Source organism: Labrus mixtus, chromosome 12, assembly GCF_963584025.1.
Source record: "Labrus mixtus chromosome 12, fLabMix1.1, whole genome shotgun sequence".
NCBI lineage: Eukaryota > Metazoa > Chordata > Actinopteri > Labriformes > Labridae > Labrus > Labrus mixtus.
In genome coordinates this window covers 20,319,084-20,340,890 of record NC_083623.1, presented here as the reverse complement: position 1 = coordinate 20,340,890, position 21,807 = coordinate 20,319,084, and the positions used below count along the sequence as shown (strand labels likewise).

The following is a 21,807-nucleotide window of genomic DNA, read 5'->3' as shown; positions in this document are numbered from 1 at the left end:
CCTCTCCCCCTTCCAGTCATGGGTCACTGTTTTTTTTTTTTTGTTTTTTTTACATCTTTTTTTTTTCATAGTACTTACACAGACCCTCCCAGCACCTGCTGTGCAGTCAGCAAATTCTTCAACCTGTGGTGCTGAATGTAGATCCTTGCATAATTAGACTGATAATTAGGTTTAACAGATTCAATTTAATTTCTTAGTTCCTTGTTTAAGCTTCAGATGTCTCATGCATACATTTGTTTCTATCTGAAGCTTCTAAGGACTAGTCATATAAAACTTTATGAGCATTTCTGACCAGTTTTAAATGACACCTTGAATTGACGTATTTGCAAAAGCTGACAAATGTTTGGTGCTGTTGAACTTGGTCTTGCAGAGGTCAATACTGTTATGAAACGGCTATTAGAGCAAGTACAGTAAGGTGCCATAAAGCAGGGCCATCTGGGCCTGAATCTGGTCCTACCTGTTCTCTCACATGATACACACTGTCTTCTGTTTGATGAACTGTGGCCTTGAGCAGTCACAATGACCTGAGAGGCACAAGTGCACAATTAAGGAAGGACTAAACCTGCAGGTGTTTTCTTGTTTTTATCTTTGTGATGCATTCAAGGAGGTCAAATGAAATACAAAAAAACAGATTCTTAACAGAAAAGCAACAAAAGAAGCAATTGCATATTTTCTTTATCTCCCATTGTTCTCTCTCTCCCTGTGTGTGAACTTGTATTTGCATGAAGCACCTTTTCTGTTTGCCATCCGTACAGGACATCTTAATAACGATACCGCATCAGGGGCTGTGATAGATGGATGGAAGGCTTTTAATACCCATCATTCAGTGTGAGGAGGCTGTGTGTCGCTGAGGGCTGTTTCCTTAATAAGCTGGGTGGGTCTGAGGAGGACCAGGATCCCACCTCAGGCTGGAGGATCTGAGGAGTGCTGGGGGAAAACCAAACTCTAATTTGATTGAATCAACATAAGAGGAGAGCTTTGCAAATGTACAGAGGACATTTTAGAAATTCAGAAAGAAAAAGGCACCAAGCGGACTTTCTTGTTTGTCCCTTTTTAATTTGGTGTTACTTTGTAAATAGGTTGTGTAACACGCCAGTGTCATTTTGAGTGTCAAGATCTCCTTACACAACTAATAATCTGCATGAGTGCCGGCATATATCAGCCACATGTCAGACAAGGGGTTACTCAGTGCAACTAAACACAGCCTGGTGCCCTGCAGCCATGGGCTTATAGGTCACACGGTTGTTAGGTGAACAGAGAACCTGAATATCAGCATATTTCTGGACAGGCTTTCTGTAGAAGACTATGTACTGGAAATCGACTTGCAGGGCCAGACATCAAGAGGGACGCACAAGTGACTGTAACAGCAGTGAATGAACACAATGCTCAAGTATGCACCACAGAAAGCAAGCACTCACACAAAGATCCGATTAAAACTGCACGTATCACCTTGAAAATGCATCAACAGACTCGCTTATCACATGTAACAAGCTTGTTTTGACCTTCAGTTTGGTGTTCATCCTTTTGTTTAATTAAGACTCCTGCAGGCAAACATCCCCTCAAGGCTTTTTAAACTCTTTTTGTAAATGGTGAAGCTTCAGCGACAAAGAAATCTGTAGGTACATATCCTTATGAATCACTCACACATTAATGTAGCACCTAGAGTGTCGAGTTTCACAGGCCTCCCTTGTCTGACCTGGTGTTTTTTTGCAATCTAATATCAGGATCACTAATACACAGGATTGTTTTCTGCCATCCAGCCATGGAAACGCCTCGCCATAACTGTTTACTCTCAGAATTGGCATGCTACTTGTGAAACAGTTAATGTTTTCCCCTTTATTCACACCATATGGCTGTCAAATGCTGGGGGAGAGAACCAACCGTACGCACTGCAACAGCACAGTAAATATTCACACACACACACATTGTGGTAACCGGATGATAATCTCACAGGAGATGATTGGTGAGCGATTTATGATTTACAGCGCAGCGTTGCTGTTTGTTCTCAGCTTCTCTTTCCATTTTGCAATATTATTGAACACATTTAATCAATTTTGCAATGCTATAAAGCTCCTCTATTATTATTATATCTTCTAAAATTGTTTGGCAAATTTTGATTTATATCTCCAAATGTCATGCCTCATGGCTCGCAAGTCATTTACTACGATTTAGTGACAAGTCGCAGTCAGCAGCAGAGCCGTATTTTGCTCACTTTCAGCCTGATAATCTAAGATTTATGATAAGAAATGTGACTGCTACAGATTAAATGGTGATAAGATAATGAAACACACAGGCCTGGCCTTACACAACCGAACTGTTGCAGCTCTGCTTGGCAATCGCAGGCAAGACAAAAACAGGGATAGGCTAAGCGAGGCCGCTTGTTGTTTGAATTTTTGATTGCAACCATCTGCAACGTTGCTGGTGTCATTTATTTTCAATGACAGCGTGAATCTTACCCGACTTTCCCTGTGGGGTTTACACACATGTGTGTGTGTGTGTGTGTGTGTGTGTGTGTGTGTGTCTGTCTGTTTTAACTCAGCAAATGGAAGGAGAAAACAAAGAAAGGGAGACAGGTCTGAACCCATACAGGATGGTCGACTGTCATACAAGTGCCCCTGGCCTTACTCTGCCTCCACCAACAGAACAGAGTGTGCAGCTGGTATTAAAATGTTGTGTGAGGTCAGGACTCCAACGGAAAATAGTTTCACGGTTTCTGTTGAACGGCGCTCACGAGAATCTAATCAAATCTGCATCACTGAATAAAAACAAATGTTTCAAATCCGAGCTGAATTACATTTCCTCCGCTTGTAACTCCTCTTAGGAAAGAGGGGGACTTGTTAAACTATGTTATGAATTTTATTTCTGCTTTCACCTTTCCCTAAGGCAACAATGCAAACAAGAAAAAGTCATCAAGTTTACGAGAACATTTAAGGACCAACACAATAATTAGGCATTAGCGGGAGAGGACTTAAGAGGAACCGCATACATGCACCTTTGCATGCTATACCCACCTTTCTTTTTTTTTATCCTGCTGCAACTGTGAAAAACACTGACATAGAGGACACGTTTACTGGATTAAACACCAATGTAAAATTATAATGCAGCCTTATACCTGTGGTGCAAACATTTAGAAATTTGAAAGTAAAAAAAAAATCTCCTTGCAAATGCAACAATTCTTCTCCTCTAGCAAAATAGCTTCTTCTTTGAGAACTTTTTGTGCAGACTTTTCAATATATTTTTCCACCTTTTTTTAAGCACTAATGGAAATATTGGTGAAAGAGGCTCATTGTCTTCCCCTCTGTCTCCCATCTGGTACACATTGTGCAGCAGCAGCAGCAGCAGCAGTGGAGTGACTGACTGACTCTCTCCTCATCAAACTGATAGGGGGTGCTCTAAGGCTGCCTGACTTAACTTGCACTTGATAAGGCAGAGTAGCAGGACTGTCATTGGGTGACTAAAACTCCCTGAATGTGTGTGTGAGAGAGAGGAATAAAGTATGTGCGATATCGCGTTAGACAGCTGGGTTTCATTGCTATCATCACGCCTTCTCCTCGATGGCATGTTTGACAGTGTGTCTGCTATGCTCCCTTACCTATCAAGCATGTTCCTCTCACATACGAGTTTATACAGAGGAATTAGACACTGTCTGTCACGATGATAGGCCACATTAGAGTGTTTTTCTTTCATGTGTATGTTTCCATTTCACTCTGTTTGTGTCCACAGTAGTTTTTTTTTTCTTCTCTTTTTCTCCCCCTCCTCTGGAAGAATTCCATGTTCAGTTCCTTCTTGCACCTGTGTTTTTCTCACACAGGTAAGCCTCAGGAAAGACGAGGGAGCGAGCGGGTTTTTTCAGAAAGGGGTGCGGTTGTTAGAAGATGTCCGACTGATATTTGAGTGGCATAGTGACAGTGCCAACGCCTGCTAATTTACAGCCTTCTGGCCCCAGGCCGTGTTACTTAACTAGAGGCTAACGAACAGGCCCTACTTTATCTGTCTGTGCAGGGAGAAAGTGAAGTTCAAATGCCCAGGTGTCTGTCATCCTGATTTACAGAACACTAAGATCCGGGTCTTTTGCCACCTTCCTTGTTTGTTTGGTTTGACGTTTGAAACAAGAGTGCTACATTTTAAGCAAAGAATAGTCTGGCATTTGTGTGCATTTATTGATATGCATTGCACATATACATGTATGCATGCATGCATGTGCACGGTTACACAGCCTGTGTGAACACACTGGAACATTGCTCCATGTGAATTATGGTCGCAAGCTGTGAACTGTAGGTAAATATGTGTTTGTGTTCCTTCTTTGCCGCCAAAGATTATGAGATGGAAATTATTTGGCAGGCATCCAGGAACCCATCTCCATTTAGAGAAAAGATATTTGGCGTTGGATCATCACTCCAGGGCGAAGTGAGTGGACTGGAACGTGTGTGTGCGTGGGAGGGAGGGTGGGTGCGTGGTTGGGTAGAGTAAGGGGGGTGATTCATAGTTGCAAAGGAATATTTGAAATAATAAAAAAATTCGGGAAAACTGTGCATCATATTCAGCCTGATCTCTACCCGAGTCTAACGGTTAAGACTGGGATTTTTTAGAGGAGTAACGCCTCCCTGGGAGATAAGAGAGTTAAGGATCTTTGTCTGATAACTACACACCGACACTCCGGCTGCGCACACAGCAGCACACACACTCTTTGTCTAATCTTGCAATTATTAGGGTGTCATGTTTGAGAAAAAAAAAAAAGGAGGCAAAAAAGGGAGGGGTGGGTGCAGAGACAGGCAGGCGCTGCTATGCTCCTCTTCCAGGCATCAACACCTCTCCCCGGGTACCCGCTCACTCAGACGCCCCCTTAAAGTCTCTGGAGCTTCAGGTTTCCTCCAGGACATGTCTTCATACTGGTACATCAGGGTGGTTTTAGAAAAAAAGAAGGAGCTTGTCCATGAGGGATTTACGTTAAGCTGAGGGAGTCAGTGTGTGCCATAGGGGACGAGCTGGGGGGAAGAGTGTGTAATGGTTATTAATGACCGTGTCAGATCTGTGAAGAATGAGATTTACTCTCTTAACAGGACCTCGGGTTTGGCTTTATAGATTTTCTGTCTGTGGAGAATACAGTGTTCGAACTCACCTGCTCCATTCATGCACACACACACACACACACACACACACACACACACACACACACACACATTTCTTCTTCTTTTTCTCTCATTTCTTTTTTCTTTTCTATGTCTTATTCTGTGATCCGCACAAACATGCACACACAGACACACTCATGTTGGTGGATGTGGCCTCCGCTACGCAACACTTTGTTCTGCACAAGCCGGGGCTCCCACGTGGTGAAGGCAGCCGTCTAACTGTGACAGCTCAGTGCAGCAAAGGCCCTCACAGGAAACCCAGCCTGCACCATGAGATGAATAGCTTCCTGGCCGCACACACACACACACACACACACACACACACACACACACACATATATAAACACACACAAAAGCAGACAAATGGAGGCACTGACACACATATGATACAGTGTATTGTCCCACCCACGCAGATCTCTCACAGATTAACTGCACAGGTGTTTGTCTGGGCAAAGCAGCTTCACAGGGGCATTGTTTTATACGATGAAAGTGACACAAGTGCGAATGTTATGATCATCACATGTGGGATGGACGGACGGACGGATGGGGGGGGGGGGGGGGGGGCAGCTTTTATCCAGTAACATAATCAGGAATAACTAAACCTAGATGTATGTTGTTTTCTTTCTGCCTGTGTTTCTATAAAAAACAACCAAATTGATTTTCCCCACTTCTCTTCAATTCCTGCAGCTGCTGAAGCCAATCATGATTCAGGTGCTGGATCTCCATCTCCACAGCTGTCCACTCCCAGCCCGCAGAGGTTGGGGCCAGGGGAGCATGACCTCCTGACCTGCGGCCAATGCCAAACCAACTTCCCCCTGGGCGACATCCTGGTCTTCATCGAGCACAAGCGCCGTCTGTGCCGTGGGCCAGGGAGCAGACCCGGGACCTTCTTGAAACCCGGGGAAAGTGGCGGCGTGGCAGGCATCCAGATCTCTCCCAGGATCCGGACGCTGGAGCTGGGCAGAGGGTCCATTCCAGTGGAGGTGGGCATCCAGGTGACCCCCGGCGGCGAGGAGCATGAGGAGAGGAGGATGACGCCTGCGAGGGGAATCTGTCCCAAACAAGAAAGAGGAGGTACGGAGACAGACACACAAACGTAAAGATTTAAAAGTTTGTAGAAGCAGCTCAAGTCTTTACACTGTTTTGAGTGGTGCTCTCATGGCAAAACACACACACACACACACACACACACACACACACACACATACACACACACACACACACACACACATACACACACACAAAAACTCACACACCTCTCTCACCTGTCCAAGACAGATAGCTGTCTTTAAAGAATCCCAGCTGCTTGTTATTTTGACAGTGGCCTTCAGGAGGGATTAATGTAGCCTGGGATGATTTCATTAGAGTCAGTGAGAGCTGTGTGCGTCTATTCTGCTCCGTAAAAGTAAAACATCACACACACACACACACACACACACACACACACACACACACACACACACACACACACACACCCACACCCACACCCACACCCACACACACACACACACACACACACACGCACTTAGACAAACAAACACACGCACACAGAAATACATACCAAACAAACAAACAAAAACACACTGGCAGGCCTGAAGGACTTCTTCAGCTGAAACCAATTGTGAAAGGCGAAGAAGAAGGTGATAGAGGAGCCGCCGCCCCCAGTGTGTGTGAGTGAGTGTGTATGTGAGTTTGTGCGTATTTTTTTTTCCAGTGGCCCGTCTGTGTGCGTCACGTGTCTTAACGTTTGTAAAGAAATCCTGCAGCATGTGAAAAAAGAGGTTAAGAAAGCTGATTAAAATTCATCTGTGTGCGGGGTGAGGAGAAGGGGATTAATAAAGCAGCAAGGCCGTTCATCTGGCTATGGGGGGGGAGGTGGGGGGGGGGGGTCTGTAGACTGCCAGCGCTGCAGGGAAACCAGTTCAAAGTTATCACAGGAGACAGTCACCATCACACCCGAGAGCTGGGAAGGCTATCCAGGATTACACAGACTCCAGTAGACTAAGAGGGACTCAGTTAGAGGAGGGCGAGGCTTTCATCGTGAAAGTTACCCGTCACACTAACATGTAAAGGGATTACACCCAGAGGCTGGTCACCACAGTGTCTTAAACTGGTGTTTAATAGTGCGAGCAGTAAAGGGTTAATTTCATAATGCATTATGATATATGTTACTGCATGTAAAATAATGCAACAGTACTATTTTTCACCGTAGGACTCTTTAAGCTGGTCTTCAAACTTTGCTTAAAGGGACAGTGTTTCAGAGACACAGATTAAATATTTGAGCGTTGTTCATGACAGAACTTAAGCTGGTGTGAATGTATATGTGAAGTTCATGAATTTTGTGAGTGTGGTCATCATTTTTGAAAGTGGAAAATTATTTTCACGAACCAGACATGATAGCGCAGTCGTAGTTTATATTTGAAAATAAAAGTAATGGGAAATTCAAAGAAATTCCTGACTTAATTTAATCTAAAGTATAAAACAAGAAATATGACACTCATTCTTTAAGCACGCAAATAATAAGGAAAAAGTTGAGACAGCACATTCTGTAAGTGATTTTACCTTCACTGCTGTATTTTCCTTTTTTTTTAAATTCATAATTTGGACATTAAATTAATATTAAAACCACCTTGTTGCTGCACAAAAACATGGTAGTCATTTGGAAGCTCATGCAATGAAAAAAGACTCAATGAATTTTTACACAGCACTTTGTCTGTTGGGTGGTCAGAGGAAAAACATTTCAGCAGTTAACGAGTGAGTCAGCCTGTTAGAGCGGCAGCATTTAGTCACTCACACACACACACACACACACACACACACACATACAGACAGACAGACATATTGACAGTCTTATCACTAAGAGAACAGGACATGAAAGCACTCCAAGCCCCAAATGAAGGAGAGGAGGAGCGCTTTGTTCAACACATTAGATTGCCACTCAAGGCAGTCTCAAGTTTCAACCAAATTAGATTACATTATTAGGTCTAATTAAGTCCAATGTGTTAGCAGCACACACTCAAAGACACCCACGCTCACACACCCATAAGGAAATATCATCACATTTTCTAGCAAGCATGTGGTATTGAGTACTTTGCAGCCATAATACACATATTCTTCAGCACAGGTGAAGAAAAAAAAGGACAAAATGAGAGTGCATAACACACACCTGCACTCACATAAGTATAAAAATGTACCATAATGCAACTCTGCGTGCATGAAATACCTAAGCTGTATTGCTGTATGCATAACGCTTAACCCTTTCCTCTCCTGGATTGTTTTTTTTCACCTGCTTGTGTTTTATAACATCCTGTCTGCCCTCTTTGTCTGTCAGCCTCTCGCTTAAACTGCAAACATGCTGCAAGGCTAGCAGATTCAACCCCAGAAGGTGCAAGCACACACACACACACACACACAGACATGCACGCACACACACACACACACACACACACACACACACACACACACACACACACTCACATGCAAACATGCAAACGCTCTCACACACATTGGGAGATGAAAAATGGCCCTTCTGTGCCCTATTTTATTTTCCTTGAGTTTCTCTTGCTGATGCATGCACTCTGCGTGTTTATGTGTGGGCTTTGTCACCGTATGTTAATATGCGGGTGTATGTGTGTGCTGTACCTTGTATGAATTTGTGTATGCGCGCAGCGTCTGTGAAGAATGACGCGTGTCACCAGGCAAGTGAGAGGTTGTCGCTAGGGGAGCGTTACCATGCTAAGACGACCCTGGCCCTGCTTTGAACCCCTCCCAGGACGGCTGGCGGCCCCCTTGGAGCACTTAAACACATCCAGCACATCCGGGCGAAGTCGCGTCATGACAACTCGTCTCTCTTCTCTCTGTGTCTGTCTCTTTCTTTCTCACTCACAAACACTTTGTATAGAGATCACACACTAAATATTTCATGAGACCATGTGAGCGACAGCGGCAAACATCTCTCTCATTTTTTTCTCTCGCTCCGTCCACCTCTGATCTTCTTTCTTTTAGATTCTGCATCACTATTTTAGGCTGAAGGTCTGTGGCTTTTTTTCTTTTTTTTTTGTATGGGAAACTGCTGATAAACCTTGATTCTATACCGATACTGCTATGTGAACTGAATTGGATTGACACTAGATTTATGATCAAATAATTTAAATGAGACGCCCGCCACTTGAAAACTGTCACACCTAAATGTTGAACATTTTTGCAGGTGTGAAAGTGTGTGAAAGTGTGCAGATGTTGTTTTTTTTCAAACGTGTTAGGATCAGTTTTTGTTCTTGAGCCAATCAGCATCAAGAATGTTTTTCTTTATGTTAATGACGAGTGGTAGTTTCTGCATGAAAACATGTGGTATTACCGTAAAAACTAAAAGTGACTAAAAGGTGAATTTAACCTCTGTACCCAAAGAGGTCAAACCTTCATGTTCGACACTTGTCACTAAATATCTGTGACATTCCAGTTTCCACACCTCACCACCGCTGTGGATTTGAAGGTGTCCCTCTCCCCTCCTCTCTTCTTCCCTCTCTCTCTGTTTCAGCCCCCATCTTTTTTTCCCCTCCCTTTTTGCCCCACCACCCAATGCTCCTTTAATCACCTGGCTTGCTCTCATTTCCATATTAAATAGGCTTTAATCATGAAAAGCAATCAGGCTTTTGCATATTCATACTTTCCCCTGTACGCCGGCTTCCCTGTCTCGCTCCAGTGCCAAGCAGCCAGTAATCAGTAGGCAAGCGGCGTAATGCCATAGCCCCGGCCCATCGCATGAAAACACACACACACACACACACACACACACACACACACACACACACACACACACACACACACACACACACACACACACACACTGTGTGCGTTAGAAATAACTTCACATGCTACTTACGCATTATCTCTACTCCGGGAGAGAGAGAAGAGAGAGATAGAGGGAGAAGGGTGAGAGATAAAAAAAAAAGAAAGATGGCGAGACTGATCCCTGATTTGAGCTGCGAATATTTGTACAGAGGCTCAAGGAAAAGTCGATTTGCATAATGACTTTGTAGTTTTGCATTAATCACATTTGCATATGAAAATGCGTTAATTACTCCTGATGATTTTTTTTAAAAACTTGCTTCATTTGATGTCCAAGCTCTGGGGTTGTGATTAGAGGTTACATGGTGGCAGTTGTGTAGGAGGTGTGTGTACACTTTTGTGTGTGTGCGTGCATGTGTGTGTGTGTGCGTGTGTGTGCGTGTGTGTGAGTGTTTCTGGTGCAAGTCTCTGTATGTTTATGTTCTCTTACATGAGTGTTTTGAATGCTTGCCAGGGAATTTGTCTTGTGTCTGCTGGTAGACATGTGTGTCTATTTTTTTCTATTCTCTTATTGTGTGTGTGTGTGTGTGTGTGTGTGTGTGTGTGTGTGTGTGTGTGTGTGTGTGTGTGTGTGTGTGTGTGTGCGCGGAGTGTGTTGAATTTGGCAAATATTTCCTCATTCCTCTGTTTCCTCTGTGGGTGAAAATAGAAGTATTCACTCCTTACTCCATAAAATACACAAAAAATTTGATTATTACAAACTCAACTCATCGCCACCTCATGCGTATTTTGTTGTTACACTTTTGAGCTCCATTATTGAAAAGAAAAAGAGATGGACAGGATAAAGTGATGGGATGGTACTGATATTTACAGAATATATTTTAAAACTGTCACCACAGATAGACTCTGAGCTTAATGAACACTATTGTTGTGTAGAATTCCAAAAGAGGGTGATCTTTGATGATCCATTTTTTGTGATATTTTAAAATATGAATTAGAATAAAAAAATATAAAAATAAACCCAGCGACAATTATTCAAAATTTTTAGCAATAGCAATTATTTTTGCTATTGCATGTTATTTCACATGCTTCTGCAGACTTTCTCTGTTTGAGCAACTATACTATCAACTTTGCTTATTTACTCCTGGTAACTCAATTTGCTGTAAAAAAAAAATTCTAAAATTAAATGCTTATAGATTTTTAAAAGAGAAAGCAACATGTTTCCCTAAAATAACAAAGATGAGCACATAAAAAGTGATTGGAATCCTGCAGAAATAGAAAGCGGAAGTAACTTTTACCATTAACTTCTGTAATCAATTCCCTCGTTATTTGTGTGCGTCTATGGGCATCTGTGTCCAAGTACCTTACTTCTGTGTGAGCATGTGCGTGTGTGTACAATTACAGTATACGTGTTCCTGCCTGTGTATGGGCCCCTAGAGTTGTTGGCTCATAACATTGTGCCTCAGACAGGACCACCCCAGGGGCCGTCTGACTCTGCTTGTGTGTGTCTGTCTGCTGCATCCAGCAGGGTCAACCAGGTCTATAAGAAGGCTGCTAACATGGCACAGCTGCGCATGCACACTCCCACCTGACACAAACACTTACACAAAATGCACTTACAGATAGATACATTCAAACGTTTACGCATAACTCAACAGAGTGCTTGAATACTCACATTGATAAGAGCCACACAAACACTCATTGTGTGTGTGCATGCAGGAATGCATACAACTCACATTAAGGCCTAACACACTCGTGCACAGGCAGACACATGCATGCACTCACACAGCTTAAAGGCTCCCACATGAAGGCATCAAACGCTCTACAGCCAGCTTTATGGCACTCATATGGCAGCAGATTTGATATTTTCCTACCACAGCGGGGGAATAAAACTCGCCACTAATTTGGACTGCGAGCGCCACCGCTAACTTTCAGCATGTGCCGACTGACTGTGTCTTCCAGATGTGCGGACTCTTTGCTCCTTAACAGCCTTACTTAAGAGGCATTAGAAACCTCACACCCTGTCCCTGCTACGCATGGAGAGCGATGATGGCGCTTGCTTCGGTATTCCACACAAACACATCGCTTTGAGTGAAGTGCTGATGTGAAGTTCATGGTCTCGCTGCTGCGGACCATAAGTTGTCTTGTGTCAGTGGGAATCTGTGAATGTGTTTATGTTCTTTGCATAAATAGCTATAATCAAGGTAATTTGACGGCTGCTCTGTAGTTATTCAAGCTACTTGTTGTTTCTCCTCTCTTGCTGTGACATTCGATTACAGGTGTGCTTTCATCAGTGCTCAGTTAAGGTGCAAAATTCTTTGAAAAACTTACAGTAATTATATTTTGAATCGGCATATTTACACATATACAGGAGCCTACATAAGAACTTGCTGAGCAACATGTTCACCTCTGTCTGGCTTTTGAAACACACCCTATAGAAAAACTTGAGGACATACCGATGAAACTCATGTGTCTGTGTGTGTTCAGGTATTGTGCAGTCAGTGTGCCATAACATATAATATGCCCCATTCAGGAGTAAATGGGGAGGTTTTCTGACCGGGGCGTTCACTCCAGCTCTCTATAGAAAAGTGTTTGCCTTTGGGTGGAAGAGGGCTACCATTAGTATTTGTGAAAAGAGAAAAAAGGGATGGTGCTTTTTAGCCAGTCAGACGGGGGTAATCCTACTTGCTTCACTGTTGTTGCTCCTTTCCTCTTATCTTATTAGCGTCCCACTCTGATTGGGTGGGATTGTGGGAGAAGAAAATGAGGACACAGCGTTTATGCTCCTATTTTTCCTTTTACAGGCTGCTCCGCCACACGAGATATTGAAAGCCTTTCATAGTACACTTATGATTCCCCTTATTTCATCCACTTATTTGTCTCCAGCAATTACAGAGAGAGAGAGAGAGAGAGAGAGAGAGAGAGAGAGAGAGAGAGAGAGAGAGAGAGAGAGAGAGCGCGAGAGAGAAAACACACCGGACACAGACAAACACATGAAGATCGCAAGCTGCCTTTATGTATGTTTGTCACTTAAATATAAACCAGTAGTGAGGTAGTACCAATAAAAAAGTGTAAAAACAAAATATTGGAACAGAATCTTTTTTTTCTCACAGTAACTGTTTCCTATAAGCAGTTAAAGTTAAAGCAAGAGATAAAAGCCTAAAAAATGAACTTTTGATTCCTATACAGAAAAGCCCTATACAAGAAAGTTTAATGGAATTTAATTTTTAGGGTTTAAAAGAAGAAGAAAGAAACGCATTAATGAATTTTAATAGCAAAAGCACTTTCCAGAAAAAGCGTCTTTGCTACTTTGTAATCCAAAGAACACGCTCTGAACAATTTTCATAGGGACTCTTTTTTGGCAGGAAGTCGTTCCATTTTCTGTGAAAACAGTTAATACCAAAGTCCTTCTAAGGATCATCCAGAGCACCAGGGACATTTATTAAACATTGATGTTTTTTTTTTTTTTCAACACATAGGCATATTCCTTATTTTAGTGAGCACCCAAAGTCTTTATTGGTGTGATTTGATTATTTATACATTTAAGTGGGAAATGTATTAAAAAATAAGACACTTCACTTTTAAAAATAAAAAGTAAAAATGTTTTTATTTAAATCGCTTTTCTTACACTTAAACTCACAAAACCTGAACTCTCACCTACGACAAGAAGGACTGAAACGTCTGCTCCGGTCTCGTTCTGGGATGAAAGAGGGCTTGCACTGTCATGTCCGTAGATGGCATTGCAGACAGGGGAGTTAACTGCTCAAGGTTAAGGGGGCTGCGCTCTCCCTTTATACGGAGTAATTCATACTTTTCCATAAAGCCCTCTTCTCTGTGTCTGTCTTTCCCAGAGCAGAACAGAGTGAGCCAAAATGAAATAAAGCCTAAGATGTTATCAGGGTGATTGGTGCCAGCGGAGCTTGTCTGGGCCTGTGGTCTGGTCGGGCAGCGCTGGCCTGTACCAGTGTTAGTATGTGTGTGCGAGTGTGGGTGTGAGTGGGTTTGTGTGTGTGTCCTCAAGGCACTGGATAGATGAAAGCTTTCTTTAACCATAAGCTATGCAGGAGCCGTGCCAGGAGCAGGAAATGTATCAGCGTGATAACAGCCAGAAAGACAGAGAGAAAAACGAGAAAGAGACAGAAGAAACAACAGTGAGAGACAGAGAGACGGAGGGAAAGAGAGCAAGAGAGAGAGAGAGAGAGAGGGAGAGGCCACATTAAACCCACAGGGGGAGGCCTGAGGCCAATCAAGTCAGCCCAATCTCACACACAATTGTCACTCCATAAATATGTCTTGGGTGTGTATGATGAGAGATGGGTCTATGCTCATATCTGAATTTCTCTGTGTGAGTCTGGGTGTGTGTGTGGAGCATTCAAGGTTAAATGTTGGAGACGGTTTGACACACCTGAGTATGTATAGGACCCAAAGAGCAGGAACAGAACGCACCTGGAGACATGAGCGTTACAGCTAATAATGCTGTGCTTCTGGCCGTCGCTGGATCACAATGGGATCAAAGATGAAAGGCAGATTAAAAGATAAGCAGATAAGACAATGATTGTGTTGTATCATAGCACATTTAAAATGTTCTACATTCCTAATATTTCAGATGTTTGTAGAGAAATAAACTAATTTTTCATGTCAAATTTTCTGTCTAATTTTCCTAATTAGTCTGCAGATATATAATGATTGAAAGTTTGACATTCTGGTAAACATAACTTCAGTGGAGACAATACGTGTCACTCTCATGTTTGTATGCTGAATATGAAGCTAACACCAGTAGTTGACTAGCTTAGCTAGGTACAAACAAATAGAAAAAGTTAAAAAGTTAAAGAAAAACTTTGGAGATGGTGTTAGATGGATGTTTTTTCCTTTCAAAAGCACTGCTTCCAACTAACAAAAACGTTATTTCTTCTCTTGTTTTGTAGAAGAAGACTCCAGGAAGTCACTGCTTCACAGCAGGAAATAGTCTAATACAGAACAGTAAAACCACAATGAGTAATTATTAAATGTCTATTCATGTATGGATTACACCGAGAAGAAAAAAGAGTTAATTACTGAGCATAAGAGGTACTTTTAATAAGAATAGTACCTTTGGATAGAGTCAAGCTAGCGGTTTCCCCATCTTCTTTGTGCCAAGCTAAGCCAACTAGGTAGCACATAGTCACATCCTTGTTTTTGAAATTGGCTACAAAAACCTTTTTTTCTTTCAAATATTATTCAAAGCAGTTTTATAGACATTTGTGGTTCATTTTTATATTTTTTAACACTCCCCCCTCTTTGTTACTTCCTTTTTGTAAGCTAACACTCATTAGATGGCTTGCAAAACTGGCGTCAAATGATGCAACACTTCTGGGCTCTCTCCTGTGATGCTTACAGCCTTTTACTTTGTTGTCGGAGCATGAGGAATAGGAATGCATCCTCTCACAGCCTTTACTGGCCAGAATCACGTACTAAACTTGAGAACATTTTGGAATAACAGTAAATAAGAACATAAATGTTCAGGCTTTGTTTCCTAATCACTGGAAAGGACTCTACGCTATGTCTAAAGCATGTGAGGGGCAAGTTTTATAGCGGGCTGATTGGGTTGGAAGGGCCTGTGTGCTTCATTCAGGGCCTCGGTGGTATTTTCCTGTGGGCTGCTAGTTAAGTGGGCCTGGCTGCTTGGCTCCAGTGGGCAAAAAGCAGCTGGGGACCATTACTACTGCTGAAAGAATACAGCACCCTGTCACAGAGTGGTAGCAGAGATACACACCCTGAGCATGGGCATATACATGCAAACACATTCATGAAACCACATATACATACATCACAAACAGAGGAACAGAAGCACTATTTTTCCTTTTTTCTTGTCCATATCTATCTGTCTTTTAGGCACACACACTCACACATGCATACACATACTAGGGCCATGTAAGTGCAGAGTCAACATCTGACTGCAGCCTTAGAGGAGTTTGCAGAAGTAGCCTACACCTGCTGTATCACAGGCTGAAACACTCTGGTTCAATTTAATTTCGTTAAGTTGACCGTTCAAGAAAAGTATATTCAAAGGATAACATAATACATTTTTTGCACTGTTTGTATAAAATGATTGATCCGATGAAAAATTTAATAAACCCACAAAACAGAATTTGCGTGTCACTCTCATGTCAAAGTCAATTTCCTTTTCCCTGCCGCTGAATAGGAAATTAACTTTCTGGACAAAGTGAGAGCCCCTGAGGGTATGACTGCAGCTCATTTGGATGTAAAACCTCGAACAAACATTGTGCGAGTCCACAAAGTCGCTCTGCATTTCATTGTGGAAGTCGCATGAGTTTTTATCTTTGATGCCATCACCTATCCAAACATTATGCTGTTGTCTTTGTGGTTTGTACGTCGCATCTGTTGGGGCTTTTTACTTTAAAGATGTCACCTTGTATTGTTGCATTTGCTAATAGGGATTCATACATTCACCCCTGCTGTTCTACCTTGGCTCCTTTATTTTCTATTGCATGGCCTCACGTCTACCCTGATGCTGTGTCACTGTAAAATGGGAGGGTTGTGGAACAGAAGATGAAATTGGTTTTAATCTTTATGAAAAATGAAAACAAGCACAGGTGATGAGACAAACTATGCGCTGTTTCATTTCCATTTCCCAGAGTTCCTGTGATTCCCTATTTTCTGTTGTGCTGTCTTTTCCTTTTCTTCTACTCCCTTTCTCCCACCGCCCTCATTTTTCCATCTTTCATCCTCTCCTCCATCTTGCTCGTCTCTCTCGCTTCTTCTCGCAACCACAAGCACGATTGAGTGTCATCCATTTGTCAGCGTCACATGACAGACAACAGACCCCACAAGTGTGTGCACATATCCTTCATACACACACACACACACACACACACACACACACACACACACACAAATACAGGCGCTGGGACCAGTTAGGAGCTGATGGCGATGAGTCAGGCTTTGAGAAATGCCACAGAGAGCTTAGCTAATGCACTTTATGGAGCTCCCTTTTTCTTTTCATTCCTTTTTTCTTCCGTCTATATCGCTCCCTCTTTCTCCCTCCCTCTTTCTTTGTCCTAGAAGCCGAGCCAAAAGTCATAGCTCTTCGCTGACAGAGAGGTCTTTCCAGTTATTTTTCACAGCGTGTCCCCTGTGCCCTCACTGGGATAGCTAGCCTCATGTCACTAACATGCTACACGAGAGCCTCCTCTGCTCGTGCATTGTTGTAGAGCGGGACTCACTCTGTGTGTGTGTGTGTGTGTGTGTGTGCCTGTGATTAGTTGTTGAAGATACCTGATCCCTTTTATTGTTCATTTGACCCGCATCCCAGGAGGCATGAGGGTCAGGGTGGAGTACCCAGATACCTTGTGCAGGTGCTGAGTGTGTACGTGAGAGAGAGAAAGAAGACACGAGGGAGAGGAAACTGTAGAAATGAAGTTAGGAGCTGAAAAGGGAAAATAGTTTTTGCTTTCCATCCCACACACTTTCCAGCAAACACATTAAGCAGCACTGTTTCTTTAAAACTTCTCAGGCATTTCAGCTGGTCATACTGGCTACACACACGCACACACGCACACACACACGCACACACGCACACACACACGCACACACACACTCACACACACATGCTTGCACACAGATGTATATGGTTAGCAGGCCGAAGCTGGTTTGAGTTAGCATGGAGCCAGTCACACTGTGTGAGAGCCTTACCCCCTGCCTGCTACCGCCACCCTCCACAGTCTCTCTCCTTCTTTCTGTCTCTCCATCTCTCTCTCTCTTTCACTTCATACTGGATATACGACGGTCAGCCAGTGCTAGTTCACCTTCTGAGCCCTCGGTGACCCTGTGAAACCCACCTGCACGCACACAAGCCTGTTCTGAGTGGCCTCCTGATTAGCTCCTTCATGACAAACATGCCGTCAGAGCAAAGGGGAGACTGGAGAAGGAGGAGGGGGGAGCAGGAGGGATGGATGGAAGATGTGCAGAGGAGGAGAGGAGCAGAGGTGTAAAGGGAGCAAGGGGGGGCAAGCGGGCGAGGTGAGGAGGCTGAGACCCCTGGGGACCCTTAGATCACAGCCATGCTAATGAGGAGCTGCTTTGCCAACAGCAGAGGTGTCAGCTAACCCCTGACAGGTGCACACACACACATGCACATACTCCCAGGGTCGTGCCTGTGTGTGCACATGTGTGTGTGAGTGTGTGTGTGTTTTATGTGAGGGAGGGGCTGCAGGGGCAGGTTTGTGTCCCAGTGGCCTAGCCTGCGGGCGGCTTTGTTCAGTATGCAAATCTGTCGCTGTGGCGTTCTGTCGCCCTTGATGGAATGCCGGAGCAGAACAGCAAACCTGAACCCCTGGAATGCTGCTTTGGACACACACATATACTTTCACACACACACACACACACACGTGACATCTACTGTAGTACATCTACTGCACCAGTCACTTCCGTGTTAACAACCCGGCCGTGTACTGTCTTCTTTTTCTACAACAAAGCAACATTTTACTACATGCTCCAAACTTGCTCTCTGTATGTCTTTTTTCTGCCTGCTGCAGAAGTGTCCATGTCAGTGAACGCAGCATAGCAGAGAAGTTGGCGGGCTACTGTTCAAATCCTTCTTATTTTCAATTACTTTTTTTTCCTAAGCTTTGAGAGAGTTAATTTGGCATCAGTGAGCGTTCATTACCATCCACTCACTGTTCACTGAGAAGCTCCAGTCTGCCCATCTTGTCGCAGGCTGAGTTTGCGGATTTTTTGTTATTCTTCTGTGGTCTTATTATAAGTCCCTCTGGATTAGAGCGACTGATAAAGCCCCCAAACTCTAAGTGTAATGTAAATGGAAGGAGCTCATGCCTCCAAAATATAAATCAAACTCAGACTGCTGGGATAGCATATGTGAATTCCTAAATTAAACCAAAATCCACATGTCTGCACCATACGCCTGGTCCCTACTTCAAACCCTGCCAAGCTCACACCAACTTTCCTCCACTGGCCATATGCAAACAGTCAATATCATGGCTCCCCTTCATTCACTGGCATTTTGTTTGTACTTTTTAAGGCAAAATAATGGCTATAAAAGACAATCTGGAAAGAATAAAATCTGATGTAAAGCTCAGATCTTGGTCCCTGAAGACTGGCTTAATTGGACCCGTGGTTTAGTTAAAAAAAAAAAAAAAAAAACCCAGGAGAGAGGGAGGGCATTATTACTGGCCCACCTCAGCTCCATGCATGTGCCAATGTTTTAATAACTTCCTCCAGGCCTCCTGGCCCTTAGCCCTTGTTTTGTTGCAGAAGACAAAGAGTGCTGAGCTGGGATCAGATCCGTGTTGTGATCATCTGTTTCCTCGGAAAATATGTCTGGATGGACACCTTGGAGCGAAAAAAAAACGGATAAGTCAAAGTTTCTGAGCATTTTGAGGGAAATGCATCACACTGTCACACTGACATATTGTTGTACTGCGGGCTAAATGACAAAAAAAAACTTCCCATTCAGTTTATTATGTAACACCAATTTACAGAATCCTGCTGCAAATCCATTTCATTTAACCTTTCATCTCAGACGCATTTACCGACCAGCGTGTGTGTAAATGTATGTGCGTCATTATGTGTCTGTGTGCATATGGTGTGTCAGAGTAAATTGGACGATTAGGTCCGGCATCAGTGACTGCGTGACGAGAGACGAGAGTGTAACTGTTCTAACTGCTAGTTGACCTTGGCGGTCAGCAGTGGAGGGGTCCCTGCGTGTGTGTCAGAGAGACGACTATAATTACCTCAAACTGAAGCATGACACGGCCCATCGTGATTCTCTAATGAACGCTTTATTGGCTGGAGCGCAACGCAGTTACAATATTCACACTCGCCTAGCATGTGGGCAAGTGTGTGTGTGTGTGAGAGGAAAGATTGGAGTGTGTATATCTGTGAGCATGTATGGGTGTGCATGTTATATTATAGGGGGGAAGTATGATGTTACACATAGGTTTTTCAGTGGAAGTTTTCCATCCTGCAGGTTTGGGTTTTTTCCTAATTTTTCAGACGAGGTCAGGGTGGAGCAGAAGAAAACCATAACTGAGTCAACAGCCCAATACAGCTGTCAATCAACAAACGTGTCAGTCTGAAAGCATTAAATGTTCCCTTAATTGATGGCCTATTATAGTCATTGCCAAGGTACATAAAGGAAATCTATCTATCTATCTATCTATCTATCTATCTATCTATCTATCTATCTTGTTTTCCTCCTCACCCTTCTTGCTTGCCTGCTTGTTTTGGATGTTGACGAAATTTGTCTTTGGCCGTCATTAGGCAGCAGCCATCAGCTGCCAGTCTATTAGCTGCCACGCTTCCTTTAACAGCATATGGCACAGCTGTGTAAGATACGACAAGATGCAAATTTGTTGCTGTAGTGGCGGTGGGTTTGAAGGTTGTGGGGGTAGCGCTATGATTTGGTGGCGTGTATTGATGAGGCCGTGTGTTCAGAGCAAAACAGAGATAAAATAAGAGAAAAAAACTGAATTTGATTAATTGAGAGAGACGATCAATCCCTCTGCCAATTTCACATCTTCATGTCATATTGATCCTCATTTGTTGATGGAATTAAACAACTCCCAAGTCTACAGACCCCATTGGTCCCTAGGGGCGTGTAAATGCTCTCTATGTGTGTGTCACTGTTAATGTGAGTGTGTGTGTGTGTGTGTGTGTTTGCCCATAGCACGTCTGGCCCTTAAAGTCCCTCCACCTCTCTTCTTACCCCCTCTCCTCCTCCTCTTCCCTTCCCTCTCTCACTCTCTTCTCCGCGTCCAAGCTGTTAAGCTGTCCAGCTCTCTGCTGCCAAGCGGCCGTGTGAAGCGTCGCCAAACTAAACACGGGCAGGCAGCCTGCCACTCGCCCCCCACGCACACACAAAAATACATCCTCATACATGTCCACACACATGCACACACACATGCTCCTACACACAGGAGGCAGGTCATCTCCCACCACACACACACACACACACACACACACACACACACACCCACACACACATACAGTGAGAGTGACGGCTACAGCAGAGCCCCACTAATAGTGGAGAAAAACAGACAGAATCAGTAAATGAGCCCCTCATTAACTCTTTCTGACCCTGTCTCCCCTGGGGAAAGCCAAACCAATCACACCGCCAAATCAGGTTCCTGTACGAGACACTGATCCAACATCAGCTTTCGCTCATCTGTTCTGCAAGATATAAGCATGTGTGTGTGTGTGCCTGTGAGTTTGAGAGTGTACTTAGGTGTACTGAAAAGAAAATACCCTGCGCGTGTATCTGTGTCTGCATGTGTGTTTTACATTCCATGACAATGTGCCGCTTTGAGGCAGTCAGCCATCTTAAGGGCTCTTTTTCTTGATCACATGAGACTTTGGGCAAAAGTAACTCCTCCGTCTTTGTTTTCACCCTCCGGGCTCTGAGCTGTGGGACCACCGTACCAACTTGACTCGGCTTGCGGTAGCCACTGATGATAAAAGTAGATGCAGATGCTCTGCAAGCAAACACAAGACTGTAGAAATTCTCCTTCAACGTTAGCCTGTGTTGAATTAAATGAATCCAAACCGAGACTCTTTTTTTTGTGATTCACCAGCAGGCTGACAGGGCCGTGCCACAGTGACTGATAGATTCATCTGACATTATTAAGTCGTGCCATTTTAAGGGGCAAGTTGTCATTGAGTGATGTGTGATGGTGTGTGTGTGCAGCCACAACAAAGAACTTTACTGTACTTGTTATTACACCAGTGACGTCGAGCTTTATTTAATGTGGATGCTGCTTTAAGACCGTAGGGGTCTGTACTGTTTACACATTTTATCACCTCTCCTGTCTCTCCCTTTGTGTGTCTGTCTTTCTCTCTCATACCACATCTTCCTCACCCACCTCTACTGTAGTTCCTT

The 21,807-nt window shown here is 43.6% G+C and overlaps 1 protein-coding gene across 3 annotated transcripts in view; it reads left to right on the top strand.

Annotated features, from left to right (window-relative positions):
• Positions 1-21,807, top strand: part of bcl11bb (BCL11 transcription factor B b) — a 30,068-nt gene that overhangs the window by 2,695 nt on the left and 5,566 nt on the right. For all 3 annotated transcript variants that reach the window (XM_061052505.1, XM_061052506.1, XM_061052504.1), the window contains one exon: positions 5,817-6,203. In XM_061052505.1, the coding sequence (XP_060908488.1) occupies positions 5,817-6,203 (387 nt within the window). The remainder of the gene's footprint in view (positions 1-5,816; positions 6,204-21,807) is intronic.